General features: G+C 48.5%; 8 protein-coding genes across 8 annotated transcripts; 5 read left to right on the plus strand and 3 right to left on the minus strand.

Moving 5' to 3' along the window:
• Nucleotides 1-1333: 1333 nt before the first annotated feature.
• Nucleotides 1334-3744, plus strand: FOBCDRAFT_261311 (uncharacterized protein; the record flags this gene model as incomplete). The annotated part of the gene is made up of 5 exons (XM_031185092.3): nt 1334-1721; nt 1776-1865; nt 1932-2190; nt 2237-2719; nt 2865-3744. The coding sequence occupies 5 exons, from the start codon at nt 1334-1336 to the stop codon at nt 3682-3684; spliced, it is 2040 nt and encodes a 679-aa protein (XP_031040734.3). The 3' UTR covers nt 3685-3744.
• A 2970-nt stretch (nt 3745-6714) lies between these two features.
• FOBCDRAFT_261312 (uncharacterized protein) lies at nt 6715-7575 on the plus strand (the record flags this gene model as incomplete). The annotated part of the gene is made up of 2 exons (XM_031185093.3): nt 6715-7294; nt 7347-7575. The coding sequence occupies 2 exons, from the start codon at nt 6715-6717 to the stop codon at nt 7373-7375; spliced, it is 609 nt and encodes a 202-aa protein (XP_031040735.2). The 3' UTR covers nt 7376-7575.
• A 97-nt stretch (nt 7576-7672) lies between these two features.
• Nucleotides 7673-8771, minus strand: FOBCDRAFT_202184 (uncharacterized protein; the record flags this gene model as incomplete). Its single annotated transcript, XM_059609024.1, has 4 exons — nt 7673-7940; nt 7990-8023; nt 8073-8507; nt 8558-8771. The coding sequence occupies 4 exons, from the start codon at nt 8769-8771 to the stop codon at nt 7673-7675; spliced, it is 951 nt and encodes a 316-aa protein (XP_059464991.1).
• Nucleotides 8772-9947: 1176 nt separating this feature from the next.
• Nucleotides 9948-11385, plus strand: FOBCDRAFT_224517 (S-adenosyl-L-methionine-dependent methyltransferase). Its single transcript, XM_031185095.3, has 2 exons — nt 9948-10139; nt 10186-11385. The coding sequence occupies exons 1-2, from the start codon at nt 9975-9977 to the stop codon at nt 11227-11229; spliced, it is 1209 nt and encodes a 402-aa protein (XP_031040737.2). The 5' UTR covers nt 9948-9974; the 3' UTR covers nt 11230-11385.
• Nucleotides 11386-11914: 529 nt separating this feature from the next.
• Nucleotides 11915-12988, plus strand: FOBCDRAFT_224518 (Alpha/Beta hydrolase protein). The gene has a single exon (XM_031185096.3). It carries the CDS (start codon nt 11933-11935, stop codon nt 12833-12835), a length of 903 nt encoding a protein of 300 aa, XP_031040738.3. The 5' UTR covers nt 11915-11932; the 3' UTR covers nt 12836-12988.
• A 1271-nt stretch (nt 12989-14259) lies between these two features.
• Nucleotides 14260-17229, minus strand: FOBCDRAFT_162221 (MCM2/3/5 family-domain-containing protein). Its single transcript, XM_031185098.3, has 3 exons — nt 17105-17229; nt 14722-17041; nt 14260-14667 (listed from the first exon to the last, which is right to left on the minus strand). Exons 1-3 carry the CDS (start codon nt 17107-17109, stop codon nt 14416-14418), a joined length of 2577 nt encoding a protein of 858 aa, XP_031040740.2. The 5' UTR covers nt 17110-17229; the 3' UTR covers nt 14260-14415.
• A 155-nt stretch (nt 17230-17384) lies between these two features.
• On the plus strand, nt 17385-19612 carry FOBCDRAFT_250810 (putative zinc finger in N-recognin-domain-containing protein). The gene is made up of 3 exons (XM_031185099.3): nt 17385-17778; nt 17829-17883; nt 17934-19612. The coding sequence occupies exons 1-3, from the start codon at nt 17654-17656 to the stop codon at nt 19407-19409; spliced, it is 1656 nt and encodes a 551-aa protein (XP_031040741.2). The 5' UTR covers nt 17385-17653; the 3' UTR covers nt 19410-19612.
• Nucleotides 19613-19645: 33 nt separating this feature from the next.
• FOBCDRAFT_224521 (uncharacterized protein) lies at nt 19646-21099 on the minus strand. The gene is made up of 2 exons (XM_059609660.1): nt 20566-21099; nt 19646-20517 (listed from the first exon to the last, which is right to left on the minus strand). Exons 1-2 carry the CDS (start codon nt 20984-20986, stop codon nt 19826-19828), a joined length of 1113 nt encoding a protein of 370 aa, XP_059464992.1. The 5' UTR covers nt 20987-21099; the 3' UTR covers nt 19646-19825.
• Between the last annotated feature and the right edge of the window lie 303 nt (nt 21100-21402).

Raw genomic sequence — 21402 nt, forward strand, 5'->3', positions numbered from 1 at the left:
ACAAAACAGTTTGCTTTAGAGCAACCTGATGGGTGAATAAATAGTTTATTTTATTTTAATACTGAATTCAATATATTTTCCTATATAAATTTCCCATCATTTGAGTCACAGTTTGCTGTTTGCACAGATGCCTACCTCCTATACCAATATTTTAGCAGCTACACCTTGTGGCTGTCGACACTTAGTCTAACTTGCACCTGTCACCAAAATTCAGTTCGAGATTGAAAACACAGCACCGCTCAACACAATTGTAACCCGAATACTCTAATCGCTTGAATTACTGAGATCTTGCTATTTACTGCCGTCTGCTTCATCGCTACGTCACCGCGCCGCCGCATGGGTTTCAGGGGGCGCTGGCATACGACTACCCAAATCCCGGCCTTGCTGCTGTTGATAGTCGAAGAGCTCATTGCTATTGCTTCACTGTGAGTAATGACAGGAGAGAATGAGTATGATTTACTGACCAAGTACGTTATCAAAAAGGCTTCGTCTTTTCATATCTTCTACGGTCACGCGCGCGATTCCTGTGGTATCACGATTTGCCAGGAAAGACAAAGATGCCTACCTTTCTCTAGCAACAGACAGGCACCTTTCGGCTCATCCATATTCCACTTAAGGTAGAGCTATAGCGAAGCAATGCTCGATAAGATGTTACATGAAGAATCAAAATCAAAATCAACATCAGCAAAGACCGCCCCACGAACCCCCCAACTAGTGGAATGCCCCAAGATCACGAGCTCAGATGCCTGCTTTCCAACCAATTCAGACTTGTCATTGATCGAGGTTGGCAATTATGATAGTTGTACATGCGAGCTGGGAGATTTCAATTTTCGCGATTCACAGACCCCAAACACTTACCGACGACGATGGACGCCTTACTCAACATGGGCTGATCTGAGCCACGCCGCAGTGTTGCCTGTGACAATTTGGACTGCCCAGAAAAAAAGTACCGAAGCCAATTTTATCCCTCTTTCTAGGTTCAAATGGCCATGAGGCCTCGATGAGAGACTCCAAGCCAATTGAGAGATAGGAATTGGCTTGGAAGCATGCCTAAATAAAACACCCCTGGCCAAACGCAACAACCAACTGACCATCATCTGATCTTCTACAGCGGCGTTTAATTAGCGAGGGATTGCCAAGAAGGCTCAACCCTCGTGAAATCGCGCCTTTGCCGCAACCTAAGCTCACAAAGGACAGCAATGCGATGACCGGGCGAGAAACCCCCTGGTTTAAAAAGCTTGGCATACACGATATGTCCGTGCTAAAAAGAAGCCACGATCCCGTCGATCTTCAGCCTTATTTGCTAGCTTCTTATGCACGCGCATGACTCACTATGGGTCCTCAAGAGTTCGAACTCAGGTCGGTGGTTACTCTCACTAATGATCTAGACGGTGAGCCTCGTCGACCATGGCAATCTTCGAGCTTAGCAAAGGATAAGCAAGTTGTTCGCTATTACAAACGCTCATTATGGATCTTTGGGTTCTATCTCCTTATTCTCGTCCTACCGTGGATATTTACCTGTGTTCTGATGATCAGGCCAATCAACAAGGAATCATATTTCAACCAGGCGGGATCAATAACCCCCGGAGACGTGGATAATTGGCACAGATCGCGCGTTGCTCTCAGCTATCTCACTGCAATCTCAAGTGTTATTGGACTCCCAATAGTTTCTGGCCTCCTTGCCCATGGAGCGGTTGTCTATACCCAGCGTCGAAACTCAGGTCAGAAATTGAGCGTCTTGCAGCTATTTGCGCTGGCAGATAGATAATGGCTAGACCCTCGATATCTGTTCAAACCTCCAAGCAAGTTTAAGAGCACGGAAAGATCACTTTACCTTTGGCTGGCGACTTTTCTCATTCTGATCAGTAAGCCCAAGAATATTACACCTGATCCTACACCTTATACCCCCCATGCTGACCTTTTCTGAACAGCCGCTATCCAACCACCTATACAAGCCATCCTAGTCCGAAACGAAAGGATTGACGTTATGACGTGCAAAGGGCATCCCGCGAGGCACAAAGATTGCTATTCAGCAGCTTGCAAATATCCTTTCAAGGATCTGGATACCCAGGTTATTGCGCGGGACGCGGAGCCCATCGATCTGAACTTCTGCCCACAAGACGTTGTCGTCAAGAAGACCAGCCAGAAGCTACTCAGCTCCGCTAATAACGATATCCAAACCAACTTGTGGTCTGATGAGGCTTCGCTTGGAGAAGACCTACTACATGGACAATAGGCGGACTCTTGACTGGTACTACCAGAGGTTGTCATACGATAAAAGCAAACGGTTATATTATGCGTCATCCGTCGCCAATGGGACCGGCACTGGGGTTTATCGGCATCATGCAGTCAGGATGGACTCCACAGCAGAGTGTTACTTAACCAAAAACTTCCCGAAAGAGTGCGAAGGAGGCAAACCATTCGCACCATCTTTCTCCGAGGGCTGGCTGAATGTCAGCATTTGTGTCGAAGGAAGTTATGACACTGTGGCTTGGAACACAAGTCGAGACAAACAAGAACATAACGAGACTTTGTGGTTGTCTATGAAATGGGATATTCCTGAAGGTGAAGACACGTCCGGACATTTTCGCAACAATGATAGCTACGTCCTGAGATGCCACAGCGTTTCAAGAAGAGGATGGTTTCAGCTCCCGAACGACGCAAATGGTGGGAAGCCTGGGCCCTTACGTGACGAGTGGCCTTCGTGGCGAGAACTGAAGTACGAGTTTAACGATTATTATATCAATAGCCCTCAGTGGGATCGCAAAATTTCCAGCTGACAGGTATCCAGCAGCAGAGTATGATTCCGATCCAGCTGCAATATCCCCTTTTGCGTCCCTGGCTAACCACTTATCACTGACTAGAATCCCGGACGAAGACCTGCAAAAGTATCGCGATCAATTGAGCTACAACTACCAGGGACCCTCTGTGCCTGGCCCACTTATGACAGTGGCTCAGGCTATGTTTGGAAATTCGTCATTCTTTCAAGCAGCCAGGGTTGCTGATCCTGACACTTACAACCAGACCATCAACAACATCTGTGAGAACTCGTTGTTTCCAATGCTTGGAATGATGCCGCGCAATTATGATATGGGCGGGTGCAGCCGTTCTGTAAGAAATCGGAATAAAACTCCGAAAATGCAGGATGTGATTTACAATTACTCCAACAGCCTCAAGAATGAAGAGGCCACCGCACAAGCACTCGAAAAGGCCATGTTCTTTGCGAACGAAGCCCTTCTCACCACCGCCGCCTCGCTATCACAGAACCGCCCAATTTTCTATAACCCGGGAACTGCAGTCATGAAGCCAAAGAAGGATTTAGCAGCGGTGATAACTGTCACTACACTAATAGGTCTTCAAGTTGTGGCACTTTGTGCGCTGATGTGGTTCATCCTACGTGCCCCTACGTGGACGGAGATTCTTGATGCAGATGCCCTGGCGCAGATTGGAGGTCAGCTGAAGGAATGGGGAGAGCCCAGGCCCGACCTGACGAAGATAAATGGTATTGTGGGAGTTGATGAGACTCGACATCAGGCCGAGACGTCATCGGTGAGACTGTCGACGGGGCAAGATGCTGCTTCCCATTCAGGGTCTCTACATTTGACACTTGGCGGGGAGGGATTGATCAACAGAGGTGTGATGGAGAGGATGCAAGCAGATACAACTACTGCGGTCCAAGCGTGATGAATCTGTTTGGCAAGCAAGTTCGAAGCAACCCTGATGTCGGGACCCCTTTTCAAAAACTCTACCTTAATCTTAATGCCAGTCGACTTAATAATATCACCAGGACATAATGCTTAGTTTGCGTTCAAGAAAGCCAATACGCCCAGCCCCTCCGGAGCTTTGCGTAGCATCTAATGAGAATAATCACCACAGCGGGAGGGCAGATACTGAAGTCAAGAAATTGAAGGGGAAGCACTTGGTTTGGAACTTTAACCCTAGGTAAAAGGATTTAGAGGTCCAGAAGATGCGGACTTACCTCGTCTGATGTCTCGCTGTTCTCCCAAAGTAGATATAATGAGGAAAGTACCGCCCTGTCCTCGAAGCACAATGAACTTGTCTCTTGAAATTGAAGAGGATAATTCCTGGTCGCAGACTTTGATCGAAAAGGGGTTGCCTTACTCGGGGTTTATATTGAGAGTCCGATTATGACTCTTTGCTTTCGGAAGCTGGAGGCTTATTAAGGGTCTCGTCGTGTAGCTGGGATGCCGGAGGTGCTCTTTATGAACCTAACAGGAAGAACAACACGTCAGTCATGTAGCGAGATAACAAGGAACCGGGTATGTCAAGATACCACCCTCGGGTGTCGTATGCTGTACACCGCTCTCTTTCCTGTTCGGCGTTGACAAGCCGTCCCAGATCTTGTAGGCGCTGAGGTGTTCATAATGAGAAGATCCGAAATCGAAATGAGAAGTTGGGAGCCTCTGGATAGTTTGTCATCAAAGAAACTTAGTTGAGGGAACACAAACCTTCCAATTAACTAGTCGGGACTGGTCATTGGAATCTCCCAACCGACAGGTTGAAGAAGCACCTCCCGCTCTTATTGGTTAATGGCAGTTAGTGGCTTAGTCGTGCATAAGTTATTTATTTTCCAATATGACGGCCATGAATTGATTCATTCATCCGCTGCGCAGTTCCTGAGATGGGATGGCTGGGGTCCTTGGCATCGTCGCTAAGGCACCGCTTTGATTTTCAGCCAAGAAGAAAGGAGCTTGAAGCTCTCTTGGAGACTCGGAGAGATCTCCCGGCCGATTGCTGGAGCTTAGGCGAGCGGCGATGGCCTGCAGAGCTGGGAACGAAGGAGGAGTGCGATATCGCTGACGAGTTTGGACGAATCGAGCACTTCAAAACATGGCAGATCTGATATCAACACCAAACGAGCAACATGCAAAGTTTCGCAGCAGAAACCGTGAGAGATATTTCAAAAGATCAACTGGACTCTTGCCAAGGAGGAGCAATTGACCGAAATCCCGCAAGTGATAGCTGCCGCAACAAGTGAGTCAAGCCGTTCATCTCGTTTTGCTTCAGACACTTACATAAATCAACAATCCAGGTCATCCATATGGCCCAGTCATGCAGCGACATGGCTGCGCAGCTTCACTCGCTCAAGATTTACCCCGGAGGAAGATGAATCTGCTGCGTAGAATTCTTTCCCATTACTGCGGAGAAACTCTTGACCCCAGCCATCATTTGTCTTGTTCTTTGAAAGTCAACCCAAGCCCGAGGAGACACGAAGTTCTCCACCTTGCGATACTTGCCAAGAAAGGATATTCATTTGCCCCCGGTCAATATTCAAGCCTGTCATATTCTCGATTGTAACGCAAACGAGATGTCTACAAGGCTCTCGGTAACCTGAGGCGGGTTACCTGAAGCACTATGGCCTGGGTATTCCGATATTCTTCCTCGGACGGATGCCAAGTTATCCAGTGCAAGTACACAACTTTCGACGAGCGTCTTACAGCCAAGATCTCACTCGAGCTGGACATGAATTGGACAAATTATCAGACGAAGAACGAACTCTGAGAGACGCAGCGAACCTCCTGGAAAAGAACCAGTTTCTAAAGTCGCTCTCGATTCATACGTCACTCCAAACCTTGATCGGCTGCAACAGCTTTGTAGAACTCTTGAGATTCAAAAGACCTCAACGTGACTTGATATCAACGGCTGCTTACCCTATGGCAATTTCACTACTCTAGCCCAACTTTTCGGTAGTTCCTCTGAGCAATCCCGACTCGCCATCGTCAATGACAATTCAATTTCCCGTCATCCGTTCGACTATGGAGCGACAAAGTTGTTCTGAATGCGTTTCAGGAAATTATAGCCAATGAACAACTTTGAATCTTTCGGTGATGGCTCTTCCGTCACAAACCTGAGACGTTTGTTCATCTAGCCGTGTTAATGCCTGCTGACTGATTGACAGGTTGAGACGCCAACCATGGACGCTCTGACAGGGCATGCAACAGACCCCTGTCGATCGAAGAAGCATAAACCCAACCTTAACTTTTTGGAGAGAAAAATCTCCAGTTCGAAGTCAAGATCTGAAACTCAGCCTTGGACTTTATCAGATGTCTCTTATGGTTTCATCGGCTCCGCTGCAATCCCGAAGCTCTGACACATGATCCCTGCAAGACCTGAACGGATGAAAAAGAGCCCAGCTTGGCGTTCCAACTTCCGGGGACATGTTGCATTCTACCACGCCAGATCGGTATTATGAGACATTGTATTACGCTTTCGTATGGTATCGTCATAGGGCTAGCTCCGGCCTCTGGTGTTGCCGGTGACAAGGAGCCCTTCATGGCGGTTTTGACATTCTCGGCCAGCGCGGCTCTGGGGATGAAATGCATCCGATCAAGAAACAACATTGAATCTGAGCTGACAATGTTTGTAAGAAGTCTATCTATAAAGATGGGGACGGACTCCCGCTGAAATAATTCGATTCTTCATCTCACAATCAACATCCAGTCCATCCTTCCAAACACCAGTCATTTCCTAGAGAGGTGAGCCTTGAACACTATTCTCGACTAAACACCAAGTTTACTAACACTGAACTCTCTAGCTGTGCTCTTGTCGGCTTTCATTCCTTCCACCGTTTCGCCTTTAGAGCTGTGCTCAAAACATTCATATACCCATTTGATATTTACTGTCCAACTCCACACCTCACTCACTCACTCAACAACAACACACAACCAAAACCATCTTCTTAATCATTTCAAGATGAAGTTCTCAGCTTTCTTTGTTATCGCCTCTGCTGCGTTTGCTGTCGCCGCCCCCGGTGTTGCCACTTTCTCTCAAGAGCGCGCTGCTCTCAACGAGAGTGCCCCCAGCCGCGACCGTGAGGAGGGCCGTGCTGATCTGCGAGAGCCTGAACGAGAGGAGGGCCGTGAAGGTGAGCGCGAGGATGACCGAGAGGACCGTGCTGGCCGTGGTCGCCAGGATGGTCGTCTCAACCGTGGCGGCCTTGCCTTTAGCCAGGTTGACCTCAACTACCTTCTCCGGGTCAACCAGCTCAACCTTGGCAAGCTCCAGGTCCTCAGCCAGCGAAACAACTTCAACGTCGTCGTCTTCCAAGATCTCTTCGCCTCTCAGGACTTCAGCCTCCAATCTCTTCTCCAGCTCCAGCAACTCTCCACCATGCTTGCTATCGCCGAGACTGGTATCTTTGACCAGTTTGAGCTATCTCGATTGGACCTTGGCAACCTGAACCTTGGACTCATCAACGGCATTGCTGGCCTTAACCTGGCCCAGTTCATTGATGCTGCTCTGAAGCCCCAGATCACTATTATCTCTAAAGAGGGTAAGTGAACAAATCGAATTAATAGTTTTATCAAGTGCTAACTTTTCAATAGTCAACAACAACATCATCATTGCCAAGTAAGGATGCGGGGAGTCAACTTGATGAGGGGGCAGGTACTCCTGAATACGGGGAGGCTTCGGGTCAAGCCATACCCTTCATGTGTAACGAACTATCATCTTCAGGAACGGATCAGGACTGGACTCGCTTTCTCATGGTCACTGGATGGCTAGAAGGCGAGGGTGACTATATAATGAATGAATCTAATATTTCAATGATTTCAAGTTGCCTATGATATATCGTGAGACCTTACATCACTAGGGTGATCAGTAAACCTTTTATGCTACACATCTCCTTTCCAATTCATCTGAACCAGTTGTACTACTCGAATGGTGGTGTAGCTCTCCTTCCATTCAACTCCTCGGAGGAACTATGCGTCTCCCAGCTTGGTTCACTTCCTTGTTCCGCCCTTTGTTGAACATTGCCTAAAGGGATCTCTGAGACGGATGCGTTGTGCTTCGGATCGGTCCCACTACCGCTCTTTATGTATCCGACAGCACTTCGCATAGGATGCTTGTCCTTGATAAGTCGGAGGAGTGGCCTCAGAGTTGGGACACTTGCTGCCATGATGACAATGTTCTGCTCAATTCTTCTGCACATCAGCTCGAGTCATATTTAGACGCAGAGAATATACTTACAAGCCCCAGATGATCAAAGTTACAACGTTATACACTAGAGTGGTCAGTTTGACCCCCAAAATAGAGTAACACTGTGCACCTACAAGGCTCTGTTCTGTCGTTGAATGTATCCAAGTATGTAGCTTTGATGATGGTGAAAATCGCAGAGAGAAATGTCAGTCCCAACATGAAAGTGATCTCCAATTTCTCCTGCACCTTGAGTTGCAGCTTCCAGAAAGCGTGTATAGGGACAATCGCAAGGACGAGGTCGGTAAAGACAGTGAAGCCGCTGACGACATAGGACGTGTAGTTGAAGACATGCGGACTCCAGCATTCTCCTTGCGTTGACTGATCCCACAGCATCTTGGTCGGTCGACACTGAACGAAGATGATGATTACTGATGCTAGAGCCAGCATGATCTGGATGGCAACGACAACGCGGAGGAATCGACGGGAGATGGCTTTCGTTTTGCCGACGAGTCGTTCGATGAGGATTAGAATGGCTGCGTTGGGAAGACTGTAGGCCATGATATTAAAGGCTAGACATATATGAGCAATAATGCTGGTAACTGGGAAGTATTGCACTTACGATAGCCGACCACCTGAAGGATCTTTGTCTTGACCATCCTCTGAGTTCCTCCAGGTTCTGAAGCAACGGCTGCTGTGTGACGCCCCAAGCCAAGATCCGCCGAGGTTTGCACCAGAGAAGACGCAACAATGCTGCCAACCAAAGAGAAAACAATCATTAAATCGTCCCAGCCTGGTCTGCGAAATATAAAGACTGTTGTAAAGAGCTTGGTCATGACGGTGATGATGGCCATTCCAGTGAATATCCATGCTATCAGGCACAGTTTTGTCTGTTTCGAATCGGTAGGAACATGACTTGAATCCATCAAAAGGGCGACAAAACTATGAATTGCATATAGTCACTAGAATTAGATGAGGGACAAACATATTTAATCGAAAAGCAATTGCTAATGTAGTCTTAACACCCAATTTTGGGGTTTCTTTCCACGGATATTTTGTTACTCCTTTTATGACCTGACCTTGCAAAAAGGCCTGTAATTGTCAAACCAACAGTCCAACAAAAGGAAATCCAAGTATGAAGAGATATAATGCACCAACAGACAAACACGTTGAAGGTTGTTGGTTGCAAAGAAAACCCCTGCAGTTGGAGATATCGTTCCGGATAATGTCGAGTTGATCCACCAGGAACAACACATTGTGTTGGCTCTAACAGCCAACAACATGCGCATATTATTCACCGGAGGGATCGGTTATGCAAGTTCTAGGTGGGATCATGCATCTAAAATTAACTGGACCGAGTAAGTATGACTCAAAAAATTGATTTCGATCCATATTTCTTGAGTCAATCGAGTGAGTTTGGGGCACCTAGATGTTGTTTGTTGGTTCTTGGCTGCACCAACAGCCAAGAACATTAGAGATCTGATGCCATCACTGCATTTCTCGGCTTACACTCTGTCAGTTAGAAACAGTCTTCGAACCTGGAGCATTTCAGATTACATTTGAAGCCTTTCAGCGCCAGACAAAGCGGTGCCATGGCGTGGTTTTGGGTCAAGCACTGGTCTTCTGCAGATGAACAAACAGGGGTTAAACATGTTGGTTCCAGGATACATATCACATTCCACAGACTTCTCTGCCACAACTGGTTTATCGTTCCACTTTTTATCTCCTCTAGTAGCGGGTCATATGCAAACATACCGTGAGTCTGTAGCTTGCCAAGGCGGCGCAAGAAAACTTAGGACCTGTATCCTAAGTGATAAAAAGAATTAGGTGAATTTCGTATAATTTAGTAGATATTTAGTGGACCTTGGATGAGATATTTTTGGCACCTTGATTTCATGTCAGAAGTTTTCTTGCTCCCAGGGGCTTGCAGACGAAGCGTAGGGATAGAGTCCCCGAGTGATTAAAAGATCCTTGGATCGCCCATCCAACAAGATTAACCCCCCAAGGTCACTCTGTTCTCCTTTCCCTGCTACCAACACATGGAAATGGCACCCTCGGACATCATCAAACGCATGCAGGATGCAGCTGTCTCATATGACAAACAAGAACTTGGGGCCAGAGAGACTCTGCTCGACCTCAACCGCCAACTTCTCGCCGAGTTGGAAACTCCAACTGATTTTATACAGCGTATCTGGTTTGCTACTGTAAGAAGCACTTTATCCACTGGTACTATGTCTCTGACTCGTACAGGCTTCTCTGAGTGGTTGCCTTGAAGTTGCAGCCAACAGGGAAATATTTCAACTTCTGCAAGGAGCGGAGAATGGACTCACTACTCAAGCACTATCTGAGAAGACCGGCATTGCTGGGCCCTTGCTTGAGCGTTTCATGAGACATTTTGTCGCTCACAAAGTTGTCCGTTTCTCCAAGTCTACAGGCTGGCACGCCACAGCCCTTTCCAACACCCTCGCACAGGAGAATTACCAGCATAGCATATCATTCTGTCAACGGGCTGCAGCAAAGTCTTTCTGTCACTTCCCAGATCACTTTAAGCAGGCCAACTATCAGCATCCCGGTCTAACAGATGGCCCTTACCAATATGCTCATAACTCGTCCTTGCCTTTCTTCGACTGGCTGGCAGCAAATCCCCCTTTTGTCAACTTATTTGGATCTTTCATGTCCGTGTATAGAGCTGGAAACACAGACTGGTGGACTTTCTACCCTGTTGAAGAACGTCTATCCTCTGGCTTTGACACGAATATCAGTGATGTGTTCCTCGTTGACGTTGGAGGTGGCCGTGGCCATGACTTGTTATCTTTCTCAAATAGCATCAAACCACCAGGCCGTTTGATACTCCAGGATCTTCCAGAAGTCATAGTAGATGTGACCGACAAATCAGTCTTTGAGACTCAAAAACAGGATTTCTTCACTCCCCAACAAGTTCAACACGCACGAGCATACTTCTTGCACTCTATTCTCCACGACTGGAGTGTCGAGCATGGAGTGCAGATCCTCAAGAACCTGAAGCCTGCACTGAAACCTGGATATTCCAAAGTTCTCATCAACGAGATAGTCTTGTCCGAGGAGAACCCTTCCGTGCCTGCTACGAGCATGGATATGATGATGCTGGGGCACATCGGTGAGGCTTGTGAGCGTACTGAAGAGACTTTCAGAGCGATTGTGGCAGAGGCAGGGCTTGAGGTTGTTGATGTTTACTCCAATGCTGCTTCTCCGGAGAGTGTCATTGAAGTCATGCTACCTTATTCTGACAGTGCACTGGAAGAGAGCAAACTGTAAGAACTCATATCACGTATCGAGTTTCTTCAGTGTTTCAGTGTCTAAGTTGGTTTGATTTTTGACAGCTTCGACAGGATAGAACTGAGATCTAAACCTCTGCCTCACATTGCTTCTTTTCTCAATGTTGATGTCACCAAGAGACATAGGCACAAATCTATGTCAAAATGTTCCTCAGAAATGGCTTATTAAGTTCTTTGAAATACAGGGTCGGCCAACAAGTAGGGGAAATGAATGTAGAGCATTTGCACAGTTGATGAGCCAATGGCAAGATATTCAGGTCGCTGTCAAACAAAGACTACTCGACCTATCATAAGCTCAATGAAGACCTGGAAACACGAAGCATACATAACCAACCTGCCTCGGGAACCTCGGATAGTCGAATGACTTACGACGCTTTTGTTAATAAGCGCAGTGATAGCATGATCGTTGACTCCGAGTTGTCCGTTAAGCGAAAGATAGAGTTTTTTCAACGGCGTTGAAAGACTATACGGATATACTATCCACCAAGCAGAAAACAGTATTTCGACTAGGGTATCCCAGCATAGCGTCTTTCTAAATGAAATTAATATGCTCCCTGGTTTAGAGTTTCTAATAACAGCCGTGCTCTCCGGCAGTTGAGTATTGACTGGGATTTGTTAGCCTATCTCGTATCACAGCTTAGACCACCAATTAGAATATATAATGTCTCTACGGCCCCTGAGCTATGGTCGAGGAAACCAGCAATCGATTCAAAATGTTGTTCAAACAATTGCTCGCTTTCGGAGCTCTCGCCAACGGTCTGGCTACCCGTCAGGAGAAGCCAATCTGGCTGACACTCCCACCCACGCCAGACCTGCCAGCACCTATCACCCACAGAACAACTCCTATCAACAATGTTTCTCTCTGGATGCAAGAGTACAACAAGAAAGCAGATGCTATCCCTATTGTTATGGATCATGGCGGTCTAGGTTACTCTGCATACTTTGGATCCGTCATCTCTCGTCTTATCAAAGATGGATACTATGTCATCGCTGTTGATCGTCGCGGCCACGGTCGTTCAACTTTCAACAAGAACGATGTCTTTACTTATGAAGGATTTGCTCAAGATACGAATGATCTGCTGAAGAGCCATGGTATTTCCGAGTACAACGTAGTTGGCTGGTCCGATGGTGCCATCACAACTCTCGCTGCACTCATCGACCCTGTCATGTCAGAGCCTATCAAGAAAGCCTTTATCTTTGGAGGATCAGCCAACCCCGAGCAGACCAACGCCACATTCTCAAGCACAGATATCTTCTCAGAGTTTGTCTCTCGCTGCCGTACTGAGTACGGTGAACTGCAGCCTCACGCCAACTTCACCCTCTTCGGCACCAAAGTTGCCACTATGGAGGCTACACTTCCCCAGTTCACGGATGAGCAGCTTGGATCTATCGATGGACCGAGGGTTATTATTGTTGGGGCTGAGCATGAGGAGGCTGTGAACAGGGATGTACCGGAGAAGTTGCACAAGGCTATCAAGGGTAGTCACATCGAGATTTTGACTGGAGTGAGTCACTTTGCGCCGCTTCAGGATCCTGATCAGTTCACAAAGGCTGTTGAGGAGTGGTTTGAAGCACCAATCCCTTGATTCTAAAGGTCAGTTACGCTGCAGGAGTAGTTTAGAAACAGAAAACCCGTGTGAGCAGACTTCTCTTCATATATATATATATTCACGATAGTAGCTCCTATTACATAGCAATATGAAAACTGCCTCGTTGTGATCGAGCTGTTGGTATTTAGATATGCAAATATTGACCAAAGGAGAGCCAAGTCAACTTCCATGTCAGGAAGATGAATCCTTGACTTTATCCTTGACTTTCTCTGACGCTTACGATGATTCTGCCAACAGAGCTACGATTTAAGGGAGGATCAGACTGGAAACAATCACAAATCTTCATGGTTGGAGGGAAGTACAAGGCCGTTTTATTTGGGACACCAGAGATTGGTTTACCACCGTTTTTCTCTTTCTATTTTCTATTTCCTATATATAGGGACTTTGCTGACTTTACGTAAGACCACGTTTGTCAAGTTAATGTTTCTGGCAGTTGCGTTACCAAACCAACTTGTGGTTCAGTTTCAGGAGAGAGCTTCAGGTGAATGGCACAATATTGACATACCCAGCAATATCATACTTATTCAGACAAGGAACCTAACCTCGAAATGCGAAGGAGTTAAAAGATTGAACCACATAGCAGGTAGGTTATACCACCCAAATACGACACAGGAAATACCCCAAAAACTCTCCACAATCATCAATACCTCAGCAAGGAAGAAATACACCACCACGTAGGCAGACCACCCAGCCAGTGATCCGGGAAAGTGGCCGTTTGTAACGACCATAGTATGGAGAGCGACTGCGAGCTTGGCAAGCCAAAGACCGAGATAAATGTCCCATCGGCGGTTGCGTCTGTGGACATCATACCATGCTCGGATGTTGGCATTGTGACGGTGGGCGTTTTCAACATCGTCGTCAGTGCGTTGGAAGTCTTCAGGTTTCTAGAAGATATGCTCTGAGGGCGCTGTGCCGACGATTTTGACAAAGATAAAGAGAAGAGCCGTGAAGTTGATTAAGGAAGTCATGGTGATTGTTGGTAGAAAGTTCGTTTGGAGGATAAAGGTGTTTCTTTGTTGAGCGGAGATTGCTGTTGAGTGTGTTGAGTGTCGAGGTAAGATTGCTGAGATGGAATGTCTTGAGGAGAAAAGGCCGAGTCAACAGGAGAGTTGGCGCCTATTTATTGCCTGAATTCCCTCTCATCGAGTGAGCACTCCAAGTGCATAGTAGTGTGAACGAACCGAAGAGCAAGTGTTCTGAGAAGGATATTTTCCGTAATACTGGCATTGTTCATATGAAGCGTCGTTGTTCTTTCACCATGAGTACTCTGTGAGTTAGGGAAACGACCAGCTCTGGTCTGAGTTGCGAACACTCGTTGTGCTTCGTGAACTAAGGTCATGATACAGAGACTGCCATGATGATAAAAGCAATTCTGCGAACACGGGATGATCCACACGTTGTGATCGTGAATTTTGATCTCATGATACATTAAATCTACATACGAGGTATTCTCAACTCAATCATACAAGCCGTCATTGCAAAGCTGATATCCATTCCCAACCTCTTCGCCAAAACACCCGTCCTCATTGCAACATCAGACCAACACACTATCCGTTTTAACCAACAACAGCAGTCTGCCGTCTCGCTTGGCTGTTACCGCCGGCCTTCTTCTGAGTACCAGGTCGTGCGAGCGTGTACTTGGCGAACGCCCTCGCGAGAGCCTTCTTGCAACTAACTTTCTGGCTGCCCACGAAGCTGTCCACTGTGACGGCGATGGCGCGGTCGATGTCTTGTGATGAGCAGTATTCTGAGAGGCGCATGCGGCAGAAAGCTTCGCTGATGCGGATGATGGCTTCAAGATGTCGCACCTGACTTTTGTTAGTATGAGATGTCGCGGAGTTCATGATGTAGGATCAACTTACTGTGATGGGGTAGGCACCAGTGGCAAGAGATTCTCGTCGCATGTCGGCAAAGAGTCGTGCAATCTTGTCCTCATCGACGTGATAGAGCTTCGGTGAGCAGTGCTCCCGAGCATAGAGGATATACTTCCTTAGTAGCTCTTGAGGGATCTCACCCTCAGCCTTGCGACCACCATTCGTGGCTTGTGTCTCAGCTTGTGTATCATGTTCAACCTCCATCGAGTCCTGCTCAGCCTGGCTGAGAGGATGACTTCGGCTATGTGATCCGACGATGAATCGGGCCAGACGCTCATCCTCTTCGGGTTCAACTGTGTCTCGTACTACACACAGGATATCAAAACGGGACAAGATAGGCTCTGTCAACTCGACATTGGCAGAGAAAGGAGCGGTGGAGTTGTATCGCCCACCGATGGGATTGGCAGCAGCAATGACACCGCATCGAGCTTGTAGGGTGGTGACAATACCGGCCTTGGAGATAGAGATGGTCTGCTGTTCCATAGCTTCGTGGATAGATGTTCGATCTTGGTCGTTCATCTTGTCGAACTCGTCAATGAGGCAGGTTCCACGATCAGCCAACACCAGAGCGCCACCTTCCAACGTCCATTCACTGGTGAGAGGATCTCTTCGGACACTGGCCGTCAAACCGACAGCACTGGCACCTTGACCTGTAGCAAACACAGCTCGGTGGGCTGTCTTCTCGGCATACTTGAGGACCTGGGACTTGGCAGTACCAGGATCACCGAGGAGGAGCACATTGATATCACCTCGAAGGTGATGAGCACCCTTGGTTACTTTGGCAACACCGCCGAAAAGCGACAGAGCCACGGCGGTCTTGATGTCAGAATGTCCATAGATACTAGGTGCTATTGAGTTGATGATCTTGTCCACGATGTTGGGGTCGCGAGACAACTTGCGGATTGTGTGCTCATCCTCCTCAGTCATTCGAAAACCAGCCAGCTGGTCATGAGACTTGACAACGTTGTTTGCCTCAAGGATGGTAGCAAACACAGGGAAGCCATTGCGGTTGTTGAGCTGAGCATCATAGTTGTTGCGGTAGATTCCAGTCACTTCAATCTCCTCGCCGGGCTTCGCCTTGTCAATGAGATCCCAGAGAAGGATAACCTCGCGCGATCGTGGCAATCGACCGGCAGGTACTGTTCCAGGAGATTCCTGGAGAGTGAGTTTCTGGTAGTTTCGGTAGACGGTCTTCTCCGAGTTGAGAGTGAAGGGACCTCGCGACTGGCAGCTCTGACAGAATGTGATCTTGACTTCGACGTTTGACTCTTGCTGGAAAGGTCCAAGAGTCACACCGCACTTGCTGCAGTCAAACTTGACGTACTTGAGCTGAGGGAAGACACCCGATCGTCGGGTAACGACACCGCTGACTCGAACAAGACAGTTGAGATGAGACTGGCGGAGTTGTCGTAGTGTGTAGTGCACAGGCAGATCAAAGATACGAACGTGAATCTCGGCATGAATGCGCTCGTAATCGGGGTAGTGAAGCAGAACAACGTCCATGGCAACCTCGTCGAACAACTTGATCATCTCTTGAGGCGCATTGGCCAAGAAGTAAGCCAGAATGGCCTTGCTTTCAGAGAGGTGTTCGTATGAGACCTCAAGAGACTCGGCGTTGATCTCACCGAGTGTTCGGATTCGGTTGCCGTACACGGATGAGCCAGAGCTATCGGTGTAGGATGTGAGGAAAGCCTTGAACTCGCGTCTGATGGTTCGCTGAACTGAGGGTTGCGACACCCACTCGGTGAGGTTGGAAGCCTTGACATCAGCAAGTGCTTCCAGCGAGAGTTCCTCGGCCATGATATCGGTGTCCATGAGGTCGTCGGGATCTTCGTCGTAATGGTGACGGCGACGTCGGGGCTGAGCTGTGAGATCAATATCGCCATCATCTTCATCTCCATCGAGGTAAATATTAGGGATTTCCCGTCTGACTGCCTGATCTCTTCGGTTGAGCTGAGCTTCTAGCCGACGTCGGTCGGCGAGGTTCATCTCGTCATAATCCCCCTCATCGTCAATGCCAATGCCCTCGTACATGTCATTCTCCCGTTCTTGGTAATCGGCCTCGTAGCCTTCACGGAACAGATCAACGTCGTCTTCTGCCATTTCGTCGAGCTCGTCGATATCGTCTTGGATCTGGGCCTCTTCCTCGATGTCATCGTCATCCTCAACACCATGTGCCATGTTGAACTCGGCAGGGGGCGAAGAAGGCATAGGGCTTGAGCCGAAGCCTGCTGGTGAAGGGCCATCGCTTCCTCCTGTTCGCGATCGCTTTCTATTCGGACGAGCTGAAGAAGGGTGTAGCGGGGAACTTCAAGTGGTTGTTAGCTAATTTCTTTCGTTTAAATGGTGTAAACGCCCTGGGGAGACAAACCTCATGATTGCAACTCTTCAAAGATATCTAGATTTTGTGATATCGTGATAGAGTATCTGAGCAATTCCGAAGACCAAAAGTTTGGTTTGAACTGGAAGTGTCAAGATTGAGGGGCTCAATTTGTGGTGATGGTTGGAAGGGAAACGACAGCATGAAAGTGGGTGCGGTTGACAAGGGGTAATTTCGCGTGTCAAGGCGCGACTTGACGCGTTAATTGATTGGTACTGACGTGCCACGCGTAAAGTGGTTTCCCCAGAGCGACATAATTACTCGACCTGAACCTCACGATACACGTCCCTACGAATGCCCGCGTTATTATAGCACCTTACAAGCTTCACGACCTCCAACTCGAGCTGTAAGGTACTGTCGCACTGTCGATACTTTAGCTGACCCTTCTCCTCAGCTTGTACTTGTACAAGTATCAAACCTTGCATCATCAATTCTGACAAATCTATCATCCGATCCTTTAATTCTCATCTTTCATCTGTTTCTTTCTTTTCCACGTTTATCTTGAATACTCGAGAACTTACGATTTAATCGATCGCAGTCATGTCTGCAGACGCTCCCTCGGCCTCTGCGCCCGCACAAGATGCGCCTCAACAACAATCTCGAGAACGCAAGGATAGCTTTTCTGGAAAATCGCAAACTTCGGAGACATCGCAAACAGCCGCTGAGTAGGACACGAATTCCTCTGAACCTGTGATAACTCTCTAACACCAACCAGGTTTATTCGATCTCAGGAAGCTCTTGAAGCTGATGCCCGCGAGGCACTGCCTTACGTATGTTTCCACTCCTCTCCCAACCGCGGCATGCGCTTACGACTCTGTAGAGCATTGATACATGCACCAAGATCCTCGGCCCTCTGCGACAAGCTGTCTTTGCTTGCTTGACTTGCAACCCACCACCGGCGAAAGAAGGCGACGACTGGACCCCCGCAGGTGTCTGCTATGCGTGTTCCATCCAATGTCACGGCGAACACACCCTTGTCGAGATCTTCCAGAAGCGCAACTTCACATGCGACTGCGGTACCAAGCGCATCCCATCAACGAGCCCATGTACTCTTCGATTGAACGAAGCCACTAACACTCGAGGTGGGGTTCACTCCGAGGAGCCCGATGTGAACAACAAGTACAATCACAACTTCCGCAATAGGTTCTGCGGTTGCGAGTGCGACTATGATCCGTTCCAACAGAAGGGTACAATGTTCCAGTGTCTTGGTCTCGGAACAACTGAAACGGGTGGATGCGGCGAAGACTGGTATCACCCAGGTTGTCTTGTTGGCATGGGACCTAACTGGTTCGAGAAGATGGAGAAGCCTAAGAAGGCAGCTAAAGAGAATGCTGACGAAGGCAAATTGACGACCATTACCGAGGGTAACGAAGAGCAGCAGAATTCTGCCGAGAAGTCTGGAGAGACGAACGGTACTGCCCAGCCTGCCGCTGAGGAAGAGGAAGAGGATGAAGACGTCCCCATGCCCCCAGGATTCCCAGAGGAAGATGCCTTCGAAGCCTTCCTGTGTTACAAGTGTGTCGATGCGCATCCCTGGATCAAGCGCTACGCTGGTACTTCAGGCTTTCTTCCGGCAGTCTTCGTCAACCAAGCCGACTCAGAAACAAAAGCTGAGGCAGCCCCTGTCAAAGAGGAACCTGCTACTGCTACTGAGCAAGCTCCTACAGACGAGCCCGCCCAAGACTCGCGAAAGCGCAAGGCCGAAGATGATGCCGAGGAGTCTACAGAAGCTAAGCGTGTAAAGAGTGAGACCCTTCCTGAAGATGCAAAGCCCGCAGAGACATCATCCACAGATACACTCCCATGCAAGCTGAAGAATCTCCCTCCTGCCCCTCAGGGCCAGTTCTCGCTCTTCATGAAGGAAGACTTCCGCGAAGCCTTCTGCCGCTGCTCATCCTGCTATCCTAACCTCAACCCCCACCCTCAGCTCCTCGAAGAGGAAGAAGTCTATGAACCACCTCTGTCCGACGGTGGCTCCCAGGCAGGTGGTAATGGTGGTGGTTCACATGGCAGTGGCAGTCTCCTCGAGCGTGGCGAGAGCGCACTTCGCAATGTCGACCGCGTGCGGGCCATTGAGGGTGTCATGGCGTACAATCACCTCAAGGAGCGACTCAAGCCATTCTTCCAGCAGTTCGCTGAGAGTGGACAAGCTATTGGCGCTGAAGATATCAAAGCATACTTTGCCAAGCTGAGAGGTGATGAGCAGGGTATTCAGGAGGCAGCTGCTGGAGCCAAGGATGGTGAGGGTGGCGGTAGCGGTGATGGAGATCAGCGAAAGGAGCAGAGTGGCTATTAACCATTCGCGTTAGGGACATGAACATGAAGTTGATGCTATAAGGGTGAGCGGGGAGTTGACCGGACTGGATACACGGTTGGGATATTTGATGTAAGAGTAGTGTACAACACAGGCGGCATACCATAATTTGATATCGGAAATGGGGTTACGAAAGATAGTATAAAATGATACTTAATCCAATACTTGACCAGTTTCTCTTTTAATGGCCACCATTTATGATCATGGACACCGAATTATGCAAGATACCGCTTCATTCTTCGTGGCTCCTGATGCTCAGGAAAGCCATGCAATAGTATATTGCTAACACATAAAATCCATTTATTCCTATAGTACATATCCATTCATGTCTTGGGTATCGCTAAATCAAAACATTCCCATTTTTTCAAGTCGTCTCCGTGCCCTTCAAAAACTCCCCCCTACTGCCCCGTCGACCCTGTACTTGACGCCGCACTCGACGGTCGAGGTGGCAGCGCAGGTACACCATGCGAAGCCCCGGAATCCTCTCTCTGCATCGGAATACCTCCCATCATGCCCATCCCGATCCCCATACCCGGTAGCGGCAGCTGAGGCGGCGGACCCTGCCCATCACTATCCTCCGCCTGACTGTCCAGCTGCTCCTGCGCCGCCTTAAGGTCCAGTTCATGCAGCCTTTGCTTTTCAGCCGGATCGATAATATCATCATCGTCACTCCAGTAGGGATCATCATCATCGAGTTCAGGCATAGCCATGCGCTTCCAGAACCGCAACTCCTGACGATGTGCCTTCTCATCGACGAGTTTGTTCCAGCGACCTTCGTCTTCGTCGTACTTGCGCCGGTACTCGCGGAGGCTTTCGTTGGCGCGGCCTGCGTGCGCTTGCATCTGCCAGATTTGTTCGCGAAGACGAGCGTTCTCGTCGCGTGCATCGGCGAGTTGCTTACGGTAGGAGCGGTGCCAGGCTGCTACGTCGCTGACGTGCTTTGTCTTGTACTCGTGGAATTGTCGAAGGAGGTTTGCCATGGCATTGGCGTATTGCGAGAGGAGTTTGGCATTAGCGTCACGGCTGAACTTTGCCTTTTCGAGAGACTCTGTGAGGAGGGATACGAGAGCGTCGATGTTTTGTTCTTGGCCTGGATAGGTTAGCTGTGGTTTCAGCGAGTGTGAGATTGGGCACATGCCATTTATATCATCGGCAGCATTTTCAATGACTTGTGAATTGCTGACCCCCTGTGCCCTCGCCCTGTTCCTCACTCGTCCTAAACCATTGACAATATCTTCTGTAACTCTTCGGTTCTCTGCAAGTTGGCGGCTGAGCTCCTCAACCATACCATAGATGTAGTTAAGTTCAGCTTGGTGGCCCGCAGGCGTAGGAACAGGCATCCCGGCAGCCATGTTCGTCCCATTCATACCATTCATCATAGCGATCTGCTGCTGCTGCCACTGATGCTGCGGTTGCGGGGAGTGCTGCTGCTGTTGGTACTGTTGTTGCTGCTGGTAGTGACGCGCCGTAGACGTTGGAGATGGCACAGGCGCGGGAGAAGAAGGCGAGGATAATGGTGGATCGTGGGGGTTCGGGCTTGGAGGCGCTTGAAAGCTCATGTCTTGTCCACCCGGGAACCTACGTCTTGAGCGTTTGGAGGATGGTGTTGGTTGTCTTAGCCTTGTTTGTGGATGGAGCTGGATGCTTGATTTGGTATAGCCTAGCGGTTCCCCCCCCCCCCCTCAACACTGCGACACTTCACCAGCATTCGGAGGGGCGCAAAATTATTTTACCGATGACGGTGGACCTTGATTGACAACGATTGAAGAAAACCCCTGAACAAAAGATTGATAGAAGATGGAGTTTTTTGTATAAGACGAGTAATAATTTCAAGGCAAGGTCCTAATTCTTTGGCACTTCAAGACAAACTCCAATTGATCATATCTACTAGGGATGACCTAACTTTAGAACATGGACCCTTATATTCAGGAACAAGCCATTCCCTGTACTATACAAAAGCAGGATCACTCATACT

Source organism: Fusarium oxysporum, chromosome V (assembly GCF_013085055.1).
Source record: "Fusarium oxysporum Fo47 chromosome V, complete sequence".
Lineage (NCBI taxonomy): Eukaryota > Fungi > Ascomycota > Sordariomycetes > Hypocreales > Nectriaceae > Fusarium > Fusarium oxysporum.

Bases quoted from the DNA above. Each gene is read 5' to 3' on its own strand.
- FOBCDRAFT_224517 (XM_031185095.3), top strand. From the start codon at position 9,975: ATGGAAATGGCACCCTCGGACATCATCAAACGCATGCAGGATGCAGCT. The intron at 10,140-10,185 runs GTAAGAAGCACT...TGACTCGTACAG, and splicing joins AGCGTATCTGGTTTGCTACT to GCTTCTCTGAGTGGTTGCCT.
- FOBCDRAFT_224518 (XM_031185096.3), top strand. From the start codon at position 11,933: ATGGTCGAGGAAACCAGCAATCGATTCAAAATGTTGTTCAAACAATTG.
- FOBCDRAFT_162221 (XM_031185098.3), bottom strand. The intron at 14,668-14,721 runs GTAAGTTGATCC...AACAAAAGTCAG, and splicing joins CTGGTGCCTACCCCATCACA to GTGCGACATCTTGAAGCCAT.
- FOBCDRAFT_250810 (XM_031185099.3), top strand. From the start codon at position 17,654: ATGTCTGCAGACGCTCCCTCGGCCTCTGCGCCCGCACAAGATGCGCCT. The intron at 17,779-17,828 runs GTAGGACACGAA...AACACCAACCAG, and splicing joins ACATCGCAAACAGCCGCTGA to GTTTATTCGATCTCAGGAAG. The intron at 17,884-17,933 runs GTATGTTTCCAC...ACGACTCTGTAG, and splicing joins CCCGCGAGGCACTGCCTTAC to AGCATTGATACATGCACCAA.
- FOBCDRAFT_224521 (XM_059609660.1), bottom strand. From the start codon at position 20,986: ATGAGCTTTCAAGCGCCTCCAAGCCCGAACCCCCACGATCCACCATTA. The intron at 20,518-20,565 runs GCATGTGCCCAA...TAACCTATCCAG, and splicing joins TGCTGCCGATGATATAAATG to GCCAAGAACAAAACATCGAC.